The sequence below is a fragment of the Staurois parvus genome, unplaced genomic scaffold (assembly GCF_062004578.1).
Source record: "Staurois parvus isolate SC_StPar_1 unplaced genomic scaffold, SC_StPar_1.0 ptg000172l, whole genome shotgun sequence".
Classification (NCBI taxonomy): Eukaryota; Metazoa; Chordata; class Amphibia; order Anura; family Ranidae; genus Staurois; species Staurois parvus.
In genome coordinates, this window is record NW_028317968.1 from 6552118 (window position 1) to 6570501 (window position 18384).

At 41.5% G+C, this 18384-nt stretch overlaps 1 protein-coding gene across 1 annotated transcript in view; it reads left to right on the forward strand.

The window, feature by feature from the left end:
- Positions 1-18384, forward strand: part of PPM1D (protein phosphatase, Mg2+/Mn2+ dependent 1D) — a 42945-nt gene that overhangs the window by 10373 nt on the left and 14188 nt on the right. The window contains exons 2-4 of the mRNA XM_089676629.1: positions 5136-5361; positions 8539-8663; positions 17988-18175. Of these exons, the coding sequence (XP_089532755.1) occupies positions 5136-5361; positions 8539-8663; positions 17988-18175 (539 nt within the window). The remainder of the gene's footprint in view (positions 1-5135; positions 5362-8538; positions 8664-17987; positions 18176-18384) is intronic.

The window sequence follows — 18384 nt, forward strand, 5'->3', positions numbered from 1 at the left end:
TGGTTGTTGGTGCCAGCCAGGCTGGTCTGGGTATTTCAAAAACTGCTGATCTGCTGGGTTTTTCATGCACTATCATCTTTAGGGTTTATAGAGAATGGTCTGAAAAAGAGAAAATATCCAGTGAGCGGCAGTTGTGTGGACTAAAATGCCTTGTTGATGTCAGAGTAGAATGGGCAAACTGGTTCGAGATGATAGGCAACAGAAACGCATGTCAATATGGACCAGAATCTGAGGAATGTACAATTCACACAGGTTCACCAAAATTGGACAATAGAAGATTGGAAAAACACTGCCTAGTCTGAGTCTAGATTTCAGCTGCAACATTCAGATGGTAGGGTCAGAATTTGGCATAAACATGAAAGCATGGATCCATCTTGCCTTATATCAACAGTTCATGGCTGTGCAGCTGACAGATCTGCAGCAAATGCATGATGCATGTCCGTATGGAACAAAATTTCTGAGGAATGTTTTCAACACCTTGTTGAATCTATGCCATGAAGAATTAAGGCAGTTCTGAATCAAAAGGGAGTCCAACCCGATACTAGCAAGGTGTACCTAATAATAAAGTGGTCAAATTCATCACAAGGGGCACTAAAAATATAGGGAACTGAAGTGTGATGCAATTTCATAGGCGCACACAAATGTAAGGTTTAGCATGTTGGGTATCTATTTACGCAGCACAACCTCATCTTTTTCTATTTTACAAAAAATGTGGTAATTTATTGCATTTGTTTGCCCTAAATTTAACTTAATTGTGATTTTTACTAATATTTTGAGTTTATTAGACCTTTGCAATAATATCGTGTGACAAAAAATTTACACTATCACTATTTTTATTCTGTAGGCTGTCTGCTTTCAGAAAATATATAATATTTTTGAGGTTTGTGCATTCTTAAGTCCTAAAATAAATTTTTTTTTTTTGTTTTTTGTCTTTAGCCCTGCTGCGGGCAAGCAGCAGAGCTCACCTGTCAGGTGGAAGCAATTGAAGCAAACTGCCGCTTGATTGCTTCCACACAGCCCACAGTGTCCGCCTCTCCCCGCTATATGTCCCGGGCTCTACTTGCCCATCGGCAGGTGCTGTGGGATGTGATATAGGGGAGGGAGGAGTAGAGTGGACACATCCACTCACCTCCCCTCCCCTTCTCCTGATCCAGACGTGTCATCACTTCCAGGTCCCCGTTCGACAGATTCCCAGTCATTGAGGCCGGGAAAGAATGTAATGTGTACTGTATTCTATTCACGGGAGACATGCAGGGTCTTTTAGACCCTGTAATGCTCAAAAGAGAACCTGTCATCACATAAAATTTTAAAATGGAAGTTACACACACAAACTTAAAAGCACGTACTCTGGGCCTACACATGAGAACGTGGATTGCAATACACATGTTGCATATTGCAGCGCACGCCAGAATGAGAGAAATCGAGCACCAGAACACCACCGTACACTATACTGATGACCTATCTGGGGCTTTAAAAGTTTCGCCTATAGAAATTATAGGGTACTAAAGTTTGTTGCCATTTCACGAGTGCATGCAAATTTAAGGTTTGACGTGTTGGATATCTATTTACTCGATGTAACCTCTTTTATATTTTACAAAAAAATGTAATTATTGCTTTTTGTTCCCTAAAATTAACATAAGTGTATTTTTTACTGCAATTTTGTGTTTTCTAGACCTTTGATAATATCATGTGACATAAAAAATTGGAACTACTGCTATTTTATTCTCTAGGGTCTCTGCTTTCAGAAAATATACAATAATTGGGGGGTTTGTCTCATCTTCAGGTTTAAAAACGATTTTTAAATAGTGTGCAAATAACACAAAAACAGCTCTGCCAGCGAAAGAGATAAAGGATAAGTCTGACACTCCCCTTTCCTGACGAGCAGCCAATCGGTGCTAATTACACTGCAAGGTCTCTCCCCTCCCTACTAGTCCCCAGGTGCGGTGCTGGAGACAGGTGGGGGGGGGGGGGGAGGAGATAAACAGCACAATGTTAATAATATTAAACTTTTAAGTTGCTATAAAGCCCCAGACATTACTTAAAGCAGATTTAAATACGGTTATGGTTAACATTTGTGTTTTTTTTTTTTTTTTTTTTTAAATCTGGACAAATGGATTCTCCTGAGGGACAAGTAGATTGGGACACCGATTTAGTCCCTGGACAAGTAGTTTTTGAAAGAGAAAAAAAAAAAAAAAATTTCCACACCCCCGCAGAGTAGGGAAAGGTTCTAACAGGACAAATAGGGAGGGTGAGTCTCCCTAATGGGGATATAGACAACAATAACAACCTAATAGGCGTTCTAATATCTCTCCACTCTTTCCAAAATTAAAAACAATTTGCCTTTTAGTTATACTTTTAAGTAGGTTTGCAAAGATACTAAGCATTTGCACAAGTACCCATGCAAATGCTCCAATACCTGAAACCTCATACATTTGCAACACGGTTTTAGCCCATCCAAAATTAAGGGGCTCAAATAACACTGCAAAAACTCGCTGTCCGAATCACATGCAGTTTACCTGCAGATGTGATGCGATTTGCAGTGTGATTTAAGCCATTCATTTTGTATGCGCTCAAATTGCACCGCAAAGGTATAGGTAATTGGTATTGGCGAGTACTCGAGAACAAGTATTGGTACTCGTACTTGCAGATGTAACAGTATCTGTGCAACCCTACTTTTAGGGAATGCTAAGGTTTAAAGCATCTCTATACAAAAAAAAAAAAACTCAAGTGCTAGATTACTTTCCATTAGTTAAGGTCCATTGGGTTTTGATTCCCCCCCCCCCCCAAGATTGATTTTTCTTTATTCGTACCCTGTATGATTTCCCTCCATACAACTTCTTATCCTGGAGTGACAATGTTTTCTGAATATCAGGCTGTCCTACGCAGCAGTATTGTCATGCAAGGGAGTGTGCTTACTGGGCTACGAGCCAACACGCTGATGCCCAATGTGCCTGCACCTTGAGATCCAATTCTTTTTCTTTTCTGAGATCCACCCATATAACCAAGTTCTGGCCATTCCTCAAGTGGTTGCCTGTGGCTTGCAGATGCCTTCTTGCAGTTAGATTCACCAGAGCGACTAAAGGACAATTTTGGTACAAGCTTTCCATTATGGTGTGCAGCATACCTGGTCCAGTACTTAATTCTGTCACTGTTCCAGCTCTCTTCACTGTGTAGCCCTGCCCAGAGCTGCACAGCCGCTTTTTCTTTTTTTCTTTTTTTTTCCCCTTATTTGAAAGCATTCCTACTGACTTTCTCCTATGAAGAGCCATACCAATGGCAGCCTCCAGCCATCCTGCTGAGTGTGGCTCATACACAATGTAAGCCCATTTACTTACAAAACATACCGTAACATTTTGAAGAAACTCCTCTCTTTAATTTAGTTCTGTTGACTGTCAGAACAACTTGATATTTGAGTCAGGGAGGTACTGAAAGTTGCTACAGGTATGTGCAGGTGCCACTGGGTTCATGACAATCTACAGCTTTTTTGTGTGTTTAGGCCTCATTCACACTGGTGCTGCTTATGCCACTGAGCGTTTACCTGCATATAGGTGTGGTCCGTTTAGCTGTGTTTAGAGAAAATAGAATTCTTTGCTTCAAGGATCAGATTTTACACTCTAAACGCGTGTAAACTTGGTTAAACCTGCTTGAACACAGGATAATATCTTGGACTCAAGTTATGCTGCTTGGACAACATTTTGAAAAGCTAAATACAGGAGTGCCAGCATAAATGAGGCCCTAGGCTCCATGCACACCGGGCGTTTTAATAATGTTGGTAACGTTAGCTGTGTAAAGTCACGTTAAAAACGTCAGCTTTTCAACAGCGTTTTGTTCTCTTTTGCGTTTTCTAGGGTTTGTTTTTTTTTTTTTTTTTTTTTTTGCTGCCAAAAAAAAACGCCCGTACCAGAAAACGCTGATTACAGTCTGTGTGCATGGACACATAGGATAACATGCTGGGGGGTTTACTAGCTGTAGAAAGTAGAAAAAGTCAAAAGCCAAAAACATGAGATAGATATATACACACACCACTTAAAGGCAGTGTGTTTTTAAAAGTTGTGGTGTGCCAGGGTGTATGGCTGAAGAAATCAGCCATAACCCGTGTGTGGTGTTGTGTTTTTTTTTTTTTTTTTTTTTTTTGTTTTTTTTTTCTGCCGATTGACAGCTTTCTGTTGAAAGCGGCTCTCCAGCCACAGGGTCACTTTCTGTAGCGGCGGGAGGGGATTCCCGGCCAGCTGAAGATGGAGGCGAAGAAAGACTCTATATGGTCTTTGATCGCCTCTATCATGATGGAGGACTGTAGCGATGTCATGGTGTCACATATGGTCGGTGGCGGAAATGAACAAATTTTTTCTTTTTTTAAAGCAAAAGTTTTTTTTCATTCTTTGCTCTTAAAGGTAAAGAACATGCATATTCCTATTAAAAGGAATGTTTCCTTGAGGGACAATGTTACAAAAAAAACAAAACAAAAAACCCCATCCCTCCATGCTTGCGCACAGAAGCAAACGCATACGTAAATCGCTCACGCATATGTAAACGGTGTTCGCAGCACATGTGTGCGGTATCACCATGATCGTTAGAGCAAAAGCAATAATTCTAGTGCTAGACCTCCTCTGTAACGCTAAACAGGTAATCTGTAAACAATTTTAAAGTGTCCCTAATGGAGATTTTTAGGTACTGTAGTTTGTCACCATTCCACAAGTAGGTGCAATTTTAAAGCGTGCCATGTTTGGTATCTGTTTTTTCGCTGTAACATCCTTTCATATTTTACAAAAAAAATACAGATTGATTTTTTTTTTTTTTTTTAAATCATAAGTGTATTAAAAAAAAAAAAAAAAAATTATTTTTGCATTTGAAAAACATCTGCAAATACCTTGTGACACAAAATTGCAGCGATCGCCATTTCAGAATCAATTATTCTGTTTTTATATTTAATCTGTTCTTGACATGTTGATGTTACATCTTTCACTTGGATGATCTCAGTTGCACTGAATAAATACAGCTGGATAAAACAAAAACTGTGTCTGTCTTCATTTCAGGCTGCAAAGTAATAAAAATGACTATTCCTTTTTTTTTTTTTTTTTTTTTTTTCCCTTTAAGCTCTACACTAATGAATAATATAGCGTCTTTGATTTCTTTAGCTGAATGGCCAAAAACAATGACTGGACTCCCTAGTACGTCAGGAACTACTGCAAGTGTTGTTATTGTGCGTGGAAATAAACTATATGTTGCCCATGTTGGTGATTCTGGCGTTGTATTTGGGATTCAGAATAGCGCTAAAGAGACTGTGAAGGCCTTGGAAGTGACGCAAGACCATAAACCTGAGCTCCCGAAGGAACGAGAAAGAATAGAAGGGCTTGGTGGCAGGTATTTGGTTTTTTTATTTATTTATTTATTTCCCTTCTACATCCAGTCCCTGGTCTGTTGGTGTCCCTCATTTTTAAATCAGAATTTACGTAGAATTATGTGTTAACCATAAAGGGAGCTTGTCATTTTACAGCAAAATAACGGAGTTAGATGACCAATATTGAAGCAATCAGTTGTCAGACTCATACTTGGTCTAAGATGGTGAGGTTAAATGTTTCTAAAACTAACCATTTAATTCATACACTGTCTGAAGAGATCAGTCTCCATCTGAGGCTTCCTTCAAAAGATATATCTGAATTATACAGTACAGGACTTGTATCCTGTTTGTATCCTGGTATAGACCTTGGGCTATGTATCGTTTACTTCACTGGCAAAAGGTTTCTGGGAATACCCCTAGGTACACCTTCCTATAACCCCATCAGCTCTTTGGGACACCAGTTTTTTCCTAGTGTTGGGTTACACAGCTCTTCTATGGAGCAGTTTCTAAACCTTCTCTTCCTTTTTAAACCCTTTGTTTTTTAGGCAAAACATTAAAATATTATGCTTTATATCTCATTGTAGCGTTGTCTGCCTCATTCAACTCTGACACTTCTGGTAAGATCCAACTAGTGGTGTGCTGAAACCCAAACTGAAAATACAGGATGCACTTGGCCGAAAACTGAAATGAACAGTTTTTTTTTTTTTTTTTTTTTTTTTTTTGGTTTTTTTTAATGTGGCTGACGTTTTTGCATGAAAGTCTATGGGACATGACTTTGCATGTGAGCTGCCTTGACAACCAAAACAGAGAAGCCATTATTGGCACATTTCTAAAATACCGATAACACTCTTTTCGGCCGATTTTATATTGGTGCATCCCTAGATCCAACATCGTATTGTCTCAGGGCATTTTCTTGATCAGTTACCCTCGATGTACATCTTGGGACCCAGATCCACAGGAGCAGGGCTGGCCTGTAGGGTTTTATTTCAGACACTGGATCCTGTGTTTTAGCAGTCATTTGACACATGGTGCAACAAGTGTAGTTAGCTGCAGGGTGCTATACTGGTCCAGGCCTGTGGTCTATTCCTATGGAACCCAGACCCTAAAGACCCCCTTTGGGGGTATGTCCACTGTGTCGTAAAGTTTTTGTTCTCCTTTGGGAACCTTCAGCGTGGATAAGAAAGTAGTTTTTTGTTTAAATATGACTGGGTTGTGCTTTTACATGTGGTATTTTATTCAGTTTAGTGTGTTATGCCCGTCTATAAAGGGCTCTATTGTGTTGGCAGTAGGTAGCATTTTTTTTTTTATAATGTTTACCTTTTTGACTTTGGCAGGTTTTTCCCACACAGTTTTGCTGCTTGCGTGGTAATGTACTTTAGTTTCAACATGTCTACTAACTGATGCACTTCCTCCAAGATTGCAAAAAGCACTTTGGCCAATTTGTCAACTGTCTGCCTTTCTAGAGGCACAGACACGAGACATTGATCAGCAAATAGGTTATAGTGGCTGCTTTCCCAAGCATGTAAATACCCTTTCATTCTGCAGTTCACATTATTTTGTACCCCACAGGCGATCCCCCTCACTTAGCAATGGTTGAGACAAGGAACAGAAGAGCTGAGAAAAAGGGCCTAAATAGCACTCGTGCTGCAGACAGCACTGAGGAACACCAGCGAAATGCTCTGTGGTAGCTGTTCACCTGGAGTGTAGCAAGGCAATCTGTTGTGCACCTGAAAGGAAGCTGCCACATGGTTTTTACACTGGCAAAGCTTTTGAGGACACTGCGAGTACTTGGCTCAATTCATAGCACTTAGTGTGGATCCTGGTTGCTCTCATTTCTGATATCTGCATGAGTCAATTCTGTCAGTATTCCTCACAATCTGTGGTAATAGCCTGCCCCTTCTAGCACACAGCAGGTGAGTGACAGATTCAGATGTGCACATTTCTCAATGAGACTGTGTAGAGGTGGGGAGTGTTTATTCCCTCCACTCAGGTTTCAGATTGCAGCTTTCTGTTATGTGCTGTGCAGTATGTAACATCAGAGCCCCGCCTTTTGTAAACTTAGAAATACCATTGATCTCTGTATTTTAAAAGGCTCTTTGGTAGAGAGTGATGTAAATAAACAGGCACAACGTATGCGGTAGGATTTTGATTCATCACTGTTACATGAAGCTAGTTGCTTAAGTTGGCTTATGTAAGGGGCTAGTTTATTTCATCTTCAAATTTTGCATTCAACTCTTCTTCTAATACAACAATAAAAAGTGCACTGTTGAGAAAAGATTTTCCAAAAATCATTGCCAAGCTCTATCCAGAGGAATAAGAGGTCACAAAAAGGGGCCTGTTCCCATGGTTTTTCTTGTCTCAATCTTAAACCTATCATTGTAGTAACTGAACAATTTAAAATTTCCCTTCATTGAGGTTCTGAAGATAGGTAGGTAGTTTTGAGATGCTCCTAAAAGTACTTTACTTTTGTAGGCCCTGTTCTGCATACCAACAATCCTGTATTCCAGAACTGTACCTTTAAGAAGTATGAGATTATATATAAAAAAAAAAAACTTCACTAATGTCTCCCTTTTTGTGTACCTGTCCTTGAATACAGTACTTCTGTTTTACAGGGGGCAAAAAAATGAATAGCCATAGCATTTTGGTTAGAAACCGAGGACACAGTGCCTCTATGTGTAAACTGTATAACAATTTATTGTTAAGTATGTTAGGCAATTCACATCTTTTAAAAGGTACACAGGCTCATAGAGCTGAGGTGTGGAAAAATGTCTATTGCCAGGTGTAGGAAGGGATCATGGGCCGATCAGCATGAGGCGCTACACGTGATGGGGTATGGATGCAGAAGCCCGACTGAGTTCCTGGTATGTCCGGAGCTGAAGGTGTAGGTGTCTTGCATCATCGGGATTCATGCTATCACAGCTTGCCCTATTGTCAACTGGATTACCCTCTGCCAGATCTGGAACTTATTCCATTTTACAGTAATCTACATGGACTGCTTGATCTATGCGCCTCCCTACTCTCCCTTTTTACTAGAGCAACCATTTGCCCTAGTATCTCGTCATTTGTTCTTTGAAAATGTAATCTCAGAATAAAACTTAGAATTGGTTTCTGTGGACAACTGCTCTAATTTAATTTTAAGGGAATGTAATTGTTTCTGACCTTGTTCCTTTTTTTTTTTTTTTTTTTTTTTCCCCCTGTAGTGTTATTAATAAATCTGGTGTGAATAGAGTGGTTTGGAAAAGACCTCGTTTAACACACAATGGTCCTGTAAGAAGAAGTACAATAATCGACCAGATTCCTTTCCTGGCTGTGGCTCGTGCCCTTGGTAAGCAAATCATGTATATGACATAGGTAATTTTCTTTGCTGTCCTTCCACACTCTTAGCTCTTCCCCTGGCTTATAGTAATCTGTTAAAATAATATTTTGCACAGTCCAGTTTACTGTTTTTATTGTATGGAGATTGTTTTTCTTACACACACATCATTAAGACAGTTGTGCTGTTCTGCTAGCCACAACAAACAGTACAGCATGCTGTAAATTTCTTGCATTTTACAGTCACATCTCAAGAGAATCTTGGCGGTTTTATGTTTAGGACTAAAACATGCAGTCTAAAAATGTACTCTTGCAAATATAAACTACTTCATATTTAGGGTTTATTCAGTCAGGTGCTACAATCTGTTCTCCATGGTGACCATTTTTGGTGTGTGTCCACCTGCAGCCCATAGACTGGGATACAGACTTAGCGACTACATAGATGCAGTCACATGTACACAGGTACACAGCACAATGTCTGCATTTTGAATCCTTGCGCTCGCTCCTGACCTACATGCTGTAGCCCGCTGTTGACTGAATCTGGATCACAGGAATACAAAACTAAGTGCTCTCTTGTGACCTACAGGAAAAGTATGGCCTGAAAACATTGGCCATACTACTTCTTTTAATGGCTTCTTTTAGATTTGATGTATGTATGTGTGTAATTAATTAATAAATAAAACATTTTTTATATATATATTTTATAGTGGCCTGGCCTAGTCCTGCTGTGGATTGTTTCAGGTTTAAAGAAAATAATTTTGCAAGGTACTAAGGAACTAATAAAGTTTTTTTTCCAGGGAGCAAGCAACAAAGGCAACTGGAAGACAGGCCAGAGAATTACTTAACTACTTTCCTGCTGCCCTATAGTAGAACTACTGCTGCAGGGTTGTGCAAAATTGTGTGTGTCTGTGCAAATGAATTTTGAAGTGCAGACTTTCAGCTGTAATTCAAGGGGTTGAACATACAAATAAAGTACAAATTTTAGGAACTGCAACCATTTTTATACACAGTCCCTCCATTTTCAGGGGCTCAAATGTAATTGGACAAATGAATTAAATGTTCATTTTTAATATTTTGTTGAGAATCCTTTATTGGCAATGACTGCCGAAAGTCTGGAACCCATGGACATTACCAAACACTGGCTTTCCTCCTTTCTGATGCTTTGCCAGGCTCTAACTGCAGGTGTCTTAAGTTGTTCTTTATTTGTGGGTCCTTCTTTTTTTTTTTTTTTTTTTTTTTTTTTGCCTTTTAGCAAGTGAAATGCATGCTCAATTGAGTTGAGATCAGGTGATTGACTCAGTCATTGCAGAATATTCCACTTCTTTTCCTTCAAAAGCTCCTGGGTTGCTTTTACAGTGTTTTGGATCATTGTCCATCTGTACTGTGAAGCGCCATCCAATCAACTTTACTGCATTTGGCTGAATCTGGGCTGACAGTATATCTCTAAACAATGCAGAATTCATCCATCTGCTTCTGTCACTTCAATAAACACCAATGACCCAGTGCCACTGAAAGCAATACATGCCCATGCCATCACACTGCCTCCACCATGTTTTACAGATGACGTTGTGTGCTTTGGAACATGAGCTGTTCCAAGCCTTCTCCACACTTTTTCTTCCCATCATTCTGGTACAGATTAAATTTAGTTTCATCCGTCCCAAGAATGCTTTTCTAGAACTGGTCTGACTTTTTTAGATGTTTTTTGGCAAAGTCTAATCTGGCTTTTCTCCAAACTTCTTCCAGGACAGCCCCTTGAGATGTATAGCTCCTCCCTCCGGGACAAGAAACACGTAAGCCCAATACTTTAAAGGTGAACCTCCAGGCCTCCCTCAGTTTTTAGTGTTTCCTGCCGGAAGGCTAGGTACACGTTCGAGGAACCTGTGGGGGCTCTATGCTCAAGGGGCAGCCCGGAATAGTGTGGAGCTCCCGTTTTGGTACTTGCCACCTCTCCCGGCGCGATCCCTCTATGGAGAGTGGAGTGGGACTGCGCTCCAGATGCGCTTCAGTCCTCGGAGGAGAGGAACGTCGGCGAGGTGACCCTCTGGACTCCTGGGGAGTTTCGGGCTCTTACTGTCCCCCTCTCCGGCACAGACATTACAGTGAGTGCAGGGACTGCCGGGTGGGAGGAGGGTCAGACGCAATTTCTAAGGGCGGAACACTGCGCTCCAGTGACCGGAAGAACGGCGCAGTCATGTCATCGGCGGGCGCCAGGAGACGCTGGCTGCGGACCATGCCAGTCGGGACATGATGGAAGCTGGCCCCTCTAAGCAGGTGGACCCCTGTTCCTTTGGGGACTGGCTCCTCTCAGGTAGGCTTGGAGACTGTGTCCCTCTTGCTGACTCCTGGGTGGGCTTCTTTTCTTTCCCTTCCCCAGTCTGAGTGTAGGTGACAGTGGTGCACACTTCCCATTCTCTCCCAGCACAGTGGTGTTTGGTTGAGGAAACTGGGGGCTGACTGTCTTCTGTGTTGTGTTGTCTTTTTTTTTTTTCTTGCTTGTAGGTTAAAGGCCAGGACAAGATCCAGAGTCGGGCCCTTAAGAAGTGTGCAGCTTGCGCAGTTATGTTGGGTTCTACTTGGGAAAAACCCTTATGCCGCAATTGTGTGGATAGCCTGGTTAGAGATGAGTCTTTTACAGCCTGCTATAGGGTTCTCACCTCCATTAAGGATGACATGACGGCTACGTTCTAAATACAGACACTGCTGGGGCCTTGGACCCAGTCGGCCGGTATGGCAGTATCAGCAGGGGAGGACGAACCAGAAGAGGACCCTAGGTCTTTGGCTTCTTCGCAGGCGGGTTCGGGTTCAGAGGAGGACGATGGTGAAGCTAGCGCCTCCCAGAGGTTCCAGATACAAATTGGCCCTGGATGATGTGGACGACCTCCTTTTTAAAGCTATCTACGAAGCCTTAGAGATTGAGGAGAAGGAAGTTTGTCTAAGTATGACCTCATGTATCAGGGTCTACATGCAAAAAAGACTAGGGTTTTTCCGGTCCATAGTTCCGTGGTTGATACCACTAAGCTGGAGTGGGAAAACCCTGAAAGGAAGACTTCTTTTTTTTTTTTTTTTTTTTTTTTTTCAGGTAATCTAAAAATGTTCTTTCGAAGAAGATGGATCCCAGCCATGGAACAAAGTTCCAAAGTTGGACGCCCCATTATCCAAAGTTTCCAAGAGGATGGACTTGGCATTTGAGGATATGGGGTCCGTACAGATCCCATGGATAAGAGAGGGGAGATCTTGCTTCGCAAAGCCGGGAAATCATCTATTAGCTTTAAGCTGGCAGGATCGGCCACCTGTGTTGCCAGAAATCTTGAATACTGGCTTAGCCAGTTAGACACATCTCGAGGCAGGGACCTCCAGGCAGCAGATTCTAAAGTCCTTACCTTTACTGTTTTTAAAGAGAGGTTCCTCGCGGATGCCTCGGCCGAATCCGTTAAGCTAGCCACAAGGACTTCGGCCCTGGTGAATTCAGCCAGGTGGACGTTATGGCTAAAGACCTGGGCAGGGGACTCGGCGTCCTTTGTGCCTTGCCCTTTACAGGCGATAACCTTGTTGGTCCTGGTCTCGAGGGGGCCCTGGAGCCTACAGCCGCTTTAAAAAGAGAGCATTTCTGGTGAATAAGAAGAAATCTTACTCCAGGAAGGTTTTTTTGTTCAAAAACGTAAGTCCAGCAGATCAAGGATGTTCAGACCAAGAAACATTGGACGACGCACAAAAATAGTGGAAAAGGGGGGATTTTATTCAGTCCTCCTCAAGGCCCCTCCAAGACTCAATGACTCAAGCGTTCCAGTGGGAGGAAGACTGGGGACCTTTCTCCTTCAGTGGGCTTCAATCTCCTCAAACCCATACATTCTGGACTTGATAGGAGTACAGGTTAGAGTTTGACTCCTGTCCCCTCACCAGGGAGTTCAAGCTCTGTTACGAGTTTCCTCCAGTGAGGCTGATCCCAGCAGTCCTGCAGAAATTTCTGTTAGAAAAAATTTCATTCTGATAGCACCGTTCTGGCCAAAAAGGCCTTGGCTTTCTCTGCAATGGAGCCTGGTCTCTGTTCCCCCTTCCAGAGAGGGAAGATCTGATCTCTCAGGGTCCTGTGCTACACCCTTGAGTTTGGCAGCGTGGTTTCTAAAGAACAACTCCTGAAAACTCAGGTGTTTGCTGACAGCATTTTAAAGACTTTAGTGAGCTGCCGTAAACCAGTCACCAGAGCTATCTATGCTAAGGTCTGGAAAAAAATTAAACTCCTGGCTGCTAAGTAAGGGGCAGGGCCCTCCGCTTTCTCGGCAGTGTTGGATTTCTTTCAGGAGGGGGCAGATCAGGGGCTTTTGGTCAGCACCTTAAAAGTGCAGGCCTCAGCCCTTAATGTTTTCCTTCAGATCTCCCTCCAGCAGGATCCCTTTTTTTTAAACAAATTTTTTCAGGGCCTTTTCCAAGTCCAGGCTGGCAGCGGTCAGGTCTTGTCCAATTTGGGATCTGTCTTTGGTCCTAAAAGCCTTGGCCCTTTGTCCCTTTTGAACCTCCTGGAGAAGTCTTCAGTTAATTTTTTGACTCTAAAAACTTTTTTTTTTTTTTTTTTTTCTTTCATGTAGCAATCACGTCAGCCCATAGGGTGCAGGCACACTTTCCATTAGGGAGCCCTTTTTGCCTGTTTTTGAGGTCAGGATTGTGCTCAAAACAGATCCGGGATTTCTCCCCAAGGTTTCCTCCTCCTTTCATAGGTCTCAGGATATAGTCTTGCCGACCTTCTGTTCTACTCCCGTAAGCAGGGAGGAGGAAAGATTAAGTTTATTGGATGTTAGAAGGAGCCTTTTGGTCTCTTAGTAGATCCAGAGAATTCAGGAATTCGGATTCTTTTTGTTTTTTTTGCAGGGTCACAGAAGGGTTCCAAGGCATATAAGTCCACCATAGATAGGTGGATTAAGATGGCTATCATGGAATCGTATATTTTAGTCTATTAGAAATTCCTCCCCTGTTTTTGTTTAATGCACACTCCACTACATACTTTTTATGAAGCATTATCGCCTGGATCTCCTTTCTAGCGAGGATCAGGCATTTGGGTGCAAAGTCCTCCAGGCAGTAGCCCCGCCCTAGTCGGTATGTTCTTGATTATTGTCTCAAGGATCTGTCCTGGAAGACATTTGAAGAAAACCAGAGTTGGGCTTACTGGTAATTCCTTTTCTACGAGTTTTCCAGGACAGCCAGGATTTCCCACCCCAAGGATGTACGGTAATGTATATTTTTTACTTAATTGGTTATGTCCTTTTCGGTGTTTTCCTGTGGTTCTTGAGTAAAACTGAGGAGGGAGGCCTGCCTTTAAAGTATTGGGCTTACGTGTTTCCTGTCCCGGAGGGAGGAGCTCTGTCTCAAGGGGCTGTCCTGGAAGACTCGTAGAAAAGGAGTTACCAGTAAGCCCAACTATGGTTTTCTATTCTTCAGGCTTATGAATGGTTTGCACCTTGTGTTGAACCCTCTGTATTTGCTCTTGTGAACTCTCCTCTTGATTGTAGACTTGGACAATGATACACCCACCTCCTGGAGAGTGTCCTTCACTTGTCTGGATGTTGTTAATGGGTTTTTCTTTACCATAGAGAGGATCCTGCGATCATCCACCACTGTTCTCTTCCATGGACGTCCATGTCTTTTTTATGTTGCTGAGCTCACCAGTGCGTTCTTTCCTCAGAATGTACCAAACGGTTGATTTGGCCACTCCTAATGTTGCTGCTATCTCTCTGATGGATTTGCTTAGCTTTTGAAGCCTTACAATGGCCTGTTTCTCTTGCATGGACAGCTCCTTTGCATTTGGAATCTACTGCTGTGAACCTACATCATGAGTTCAAACACCACACTTGGAATCAACTCCAGACCTTTTACCTGCTTAATTAATGAAGAAATAACGGAGTAGCCCACACCTGGCCATGAAACCGCTTTTGATTCAATTGTCCAATTACTTTTGGTCCCTTCAAAAAGGGGGATGGCTATTCTTAAGAGCTGTAATTCCTAAACCCTTCCTCCAATTTGGATGTACATACCCTCAAATTGAACCTGAGAGTGTGCACTTTAAGCCCTTATCCATTATATAACTATAGCGTGAATATGTTTTGGTAAAATATCTGGAAAAAAAATCTAAGTGTGTGTGTGTCAGAGTTGTATCCGAACGCATCTGAGCTAATCCCTAGTGGCTTAGAACAGTGCTGCTATCAGTTTGTTATGGATGTATGTGGCTTGCAGAAGTGCTATGAAAGTGCATGTGGCTGGACTTGTTAAAGCAGTATTATGTAGCTTGCAACAGTATTTGCATATGTGGTTGATAATAGTGTTTGTGATGGTGTCTAACAGCACTATTTTATGAAAATTTATAGTATGTATAAGCATGAGTTAAAGCGTAGCTCCACCTAGAAGGGGAAGTTCTGCTTTAAGCCATTGTCACCTTGCGGGGGGGGAGCGTGTACCTGAATTTGACAGGAACCTGCTCCCACTTCCGCTGCGACCGCCTAGGCGATCGGAAGCAGAAGTTGTCCCCCTCCCTGTAGTCTTCTGGGACCTGTCACATGTCCCAGAAGACTAAGAGGCCATTCACAAAGTGCAGCACTTCTCGTGCATGCTCAGTGGGCACCCAACCAGCCATCCCCTTCCCTAGAAGGAAGCTGAGATGAGACTGTCTTACCTCAGCTCCCTTCCTTCCCTTCTAGGGAGGGGGGTGGCTGGTTGGGTGGGTTCAGGAGGGTCATTGCGGGAGGAGCACTGGGGTACCTTGGGAGGTGCTCTCAGGGATTTGTTTGTTTTTTGGGGGGGGGGGGATAGGAGGGTTGTTGGGGTCTTTTGGGGGTGTTTGTGTTTGGAGGGGGGGGGGGGTAAGGTTGGTTTCCATAGGGGAGGTGCAGGTGTGGTATGCACACAAAGGACACTTTTTTTTTTTTTTTTTTTTTTTTTTTTTTTTTTTCCCGATGTTTATAGTTAATCAGACAACTCTTTGCTACAGGTTATCAGTACGGCTTATAGTTTTCAATGAACTTCCACAGCGCTGTGGAGCTGGAGCGCCGTGGTAGTTCATTGAAGCTTCCTGTCTGCTATCCTGTACAGCAAATTGATCTTCTGACAAGTCTGCAGGAGACCTCCATGGCATCAGCAATCTACTGATCGCTGGTGCAATGCTTTACAGGCTCCTTTTTTGGACAAAAATTATGGAGATATATATAATTTTTTTTAACCTGCAAAAAAATGTGCATTTATTATTTTAGGCCAAAAAGTGAACTTATCCTTTTTAAGGACAGAAAATGTTGTTGGACTTACCAGTTTGCATGTTTGTCTGTAACAAGGAAAACTGCGTGAACGCCTGTTTTTGCTTTTCAATCTTACCCCCCCCCCCCCCCCATAAAGTAAATCTGCTGGGTAGGGTAGTAAGCAGGTTCTGATGCTATGCAGAAAGCTTTGTAAATATTTACTAGTGGCTTAAGTACTAAAGTCCATTTGACTGACTGTGTCTTGAGCATTTAATTAGTCGTGCATCGAAATGAAAATTCTGGACCAAAACCGATAATTCAGAATGCACTTGGCCAAAAACCTAAATTGACTTTTTTTTTTTTTTTTTATAATTGTATTTGACTCCTTATTTAATTAATATCATGAATTTTTAAATGAATATGAATTTAAAAAATAAAATTCAGTAACTTTTAAAATAACATGTATTGAAAGTAACACAAAACAAATTGGACAGAAATTAAAATTAAATATGTCTAAAATTAAAAAACTTAGAGGCATTGAAGTCAATTGGGGGGGGGGGGGGGGGGAGGGTGTTGCTTTGAAGTCAGTTATGATCGGCATCCCTTCCTTCTTTTCAGTCTCATCCAGCTGCTGCATGTGGTGGGTTTTTTTTGTTTTGTTTTTTTTTTTGCCTCCTATTTAAATGATGCACATTTTACCTTGGGAATCGTGCAGTTTTGTTTATGTGGACAGAGCAATTTCTTTTGGAAAGGCTCATGCCCCCTAATTTTATCAAAAACCCATTATGTGCATCAATACTGCAATGAATTGGTTTGCTATTAATTGCATAGACCAAGTGTACTTTGAAGAAGAAAAATGTTGGTTGCTTTTGAAGTCTATTAATTTGTCTACAGTTCACCTTATAACCAATGGTGTTTTGTTTTCTGAATCAATGCTAAGGCAATGAAAAAAAAAAAAGTGTCTCACACCACTTGAGAGACACCAGATATCTCTTGGGATATACTGCCACCTATAGGAACCTAGTGCCAATCAGAAAACTATAGGTCAGCCCAGGATAACCCTTCTATTGTCGGCATGCTTCATATTATTTTTTTTATTTTTTATTTTTTTGCTAGTATTGTAAGAGTGTGTACTGTATGTCTTTTCAGCTGTGTAAAATACTAACCTATTTTTGCTAGCACTAATCTTTCTGTAAAATACTAACCTATTTTTGCTAGCACTAATCTTTCTGTAAAATACTAACCTATTTTTGCTAGCACTAATCTTTCTAATGCCGACCCCTTCTTCTTTCTTCTTTTTTTTTTTTTTTTTTTAAAACATGAGACTGTGATATGAGCAAATTTGTAATTCATAGTTTAACTGCAGTTGGAACACAAAGTAGACCTGTTGTGGTTGCTTTTCATAGAAATTCTTGTGATTTTATAAGAATCTAAAACAAGGGAAGGATAACTTTTAGGTTAAAATGTTTCGCCTACATTTTATAACCTATTCAGTGCAAGCATATTTAACTGTTTTATGTTGTGTGACTAACTGTTCTCACTAGTCTCTGTCCTAGTGCTAATGAAACACATGATGGCCTGTTAAGCTGCAGGTATGTTTCTGGACATGTGTACAGATCCTCCTAATGAGCAACTATACTAGTGTTTTTAAAGTGGAACTTCACCCAGAAGGGGAAGTTCTGCATATTTACATCCTTTCCCCCTTTTTCTGTAGAAGTGGCCCTTTTTGGGAGGGGACAGTAGGAGGAGTGGGTATTTGGTTTTGACAGGTACCCACTTCCACTTCTGGTCAGACCAGCTCCTGTGATCTGGGCGCAAGTTTGGCCCCCCTTCCACACATCACAGCTCCAAGAAAACTGCAGGACCACACACAGTGCAGAGCAGCTTGCGCGTACGCAGTGAGAAACTAGGAGTGAAGCATTTGTAGCTGCTGACTTTTAATTTTTTGGGGGGAGACTGGAGCTCCTCCTTTTTAAGTTGCAATATATGGTCACTGTAATTCAGGTGATTTTCCTTTTTTTTACTATGGACGAAATGTTCACTTTCTTGCAATATAGATTTATATAATCTTAAATCTTTGAATTGTGGAGACAATAATGGATTAATGTTATATCATTTTTCAGGTGATTTATGGAGTTATGACTTCTACAGTGGGGAGTTTGTGGTGTCTCCTGAACCCGATACAAGTGTGCACACAATTGATCCTCAGAAGCACAGGTTTATCATTATTGGCAGTGATGGCCTTTGGAACATGGTCTCTGCACAGGATTCAGTTTCATTGTGCCAAGAGCTGGAGAAATCCTGCGCATATGTGAGTAAATATTTTTGTTAACCAATAAGTATCACTTCATTTATTTACATTTTGTGCCCTTAAGCTGACCATACATGGATTGAAATTAGGTCAGTTCAGCAGGGAGTGGCTGAATTTTTGATCCACATGTGGCTACTGTGGTTGTTGTAAATTGACCCCTTTCCACCTAACGGTCAAACAAATTTAATGCATAAGCACAATTTTTTGCA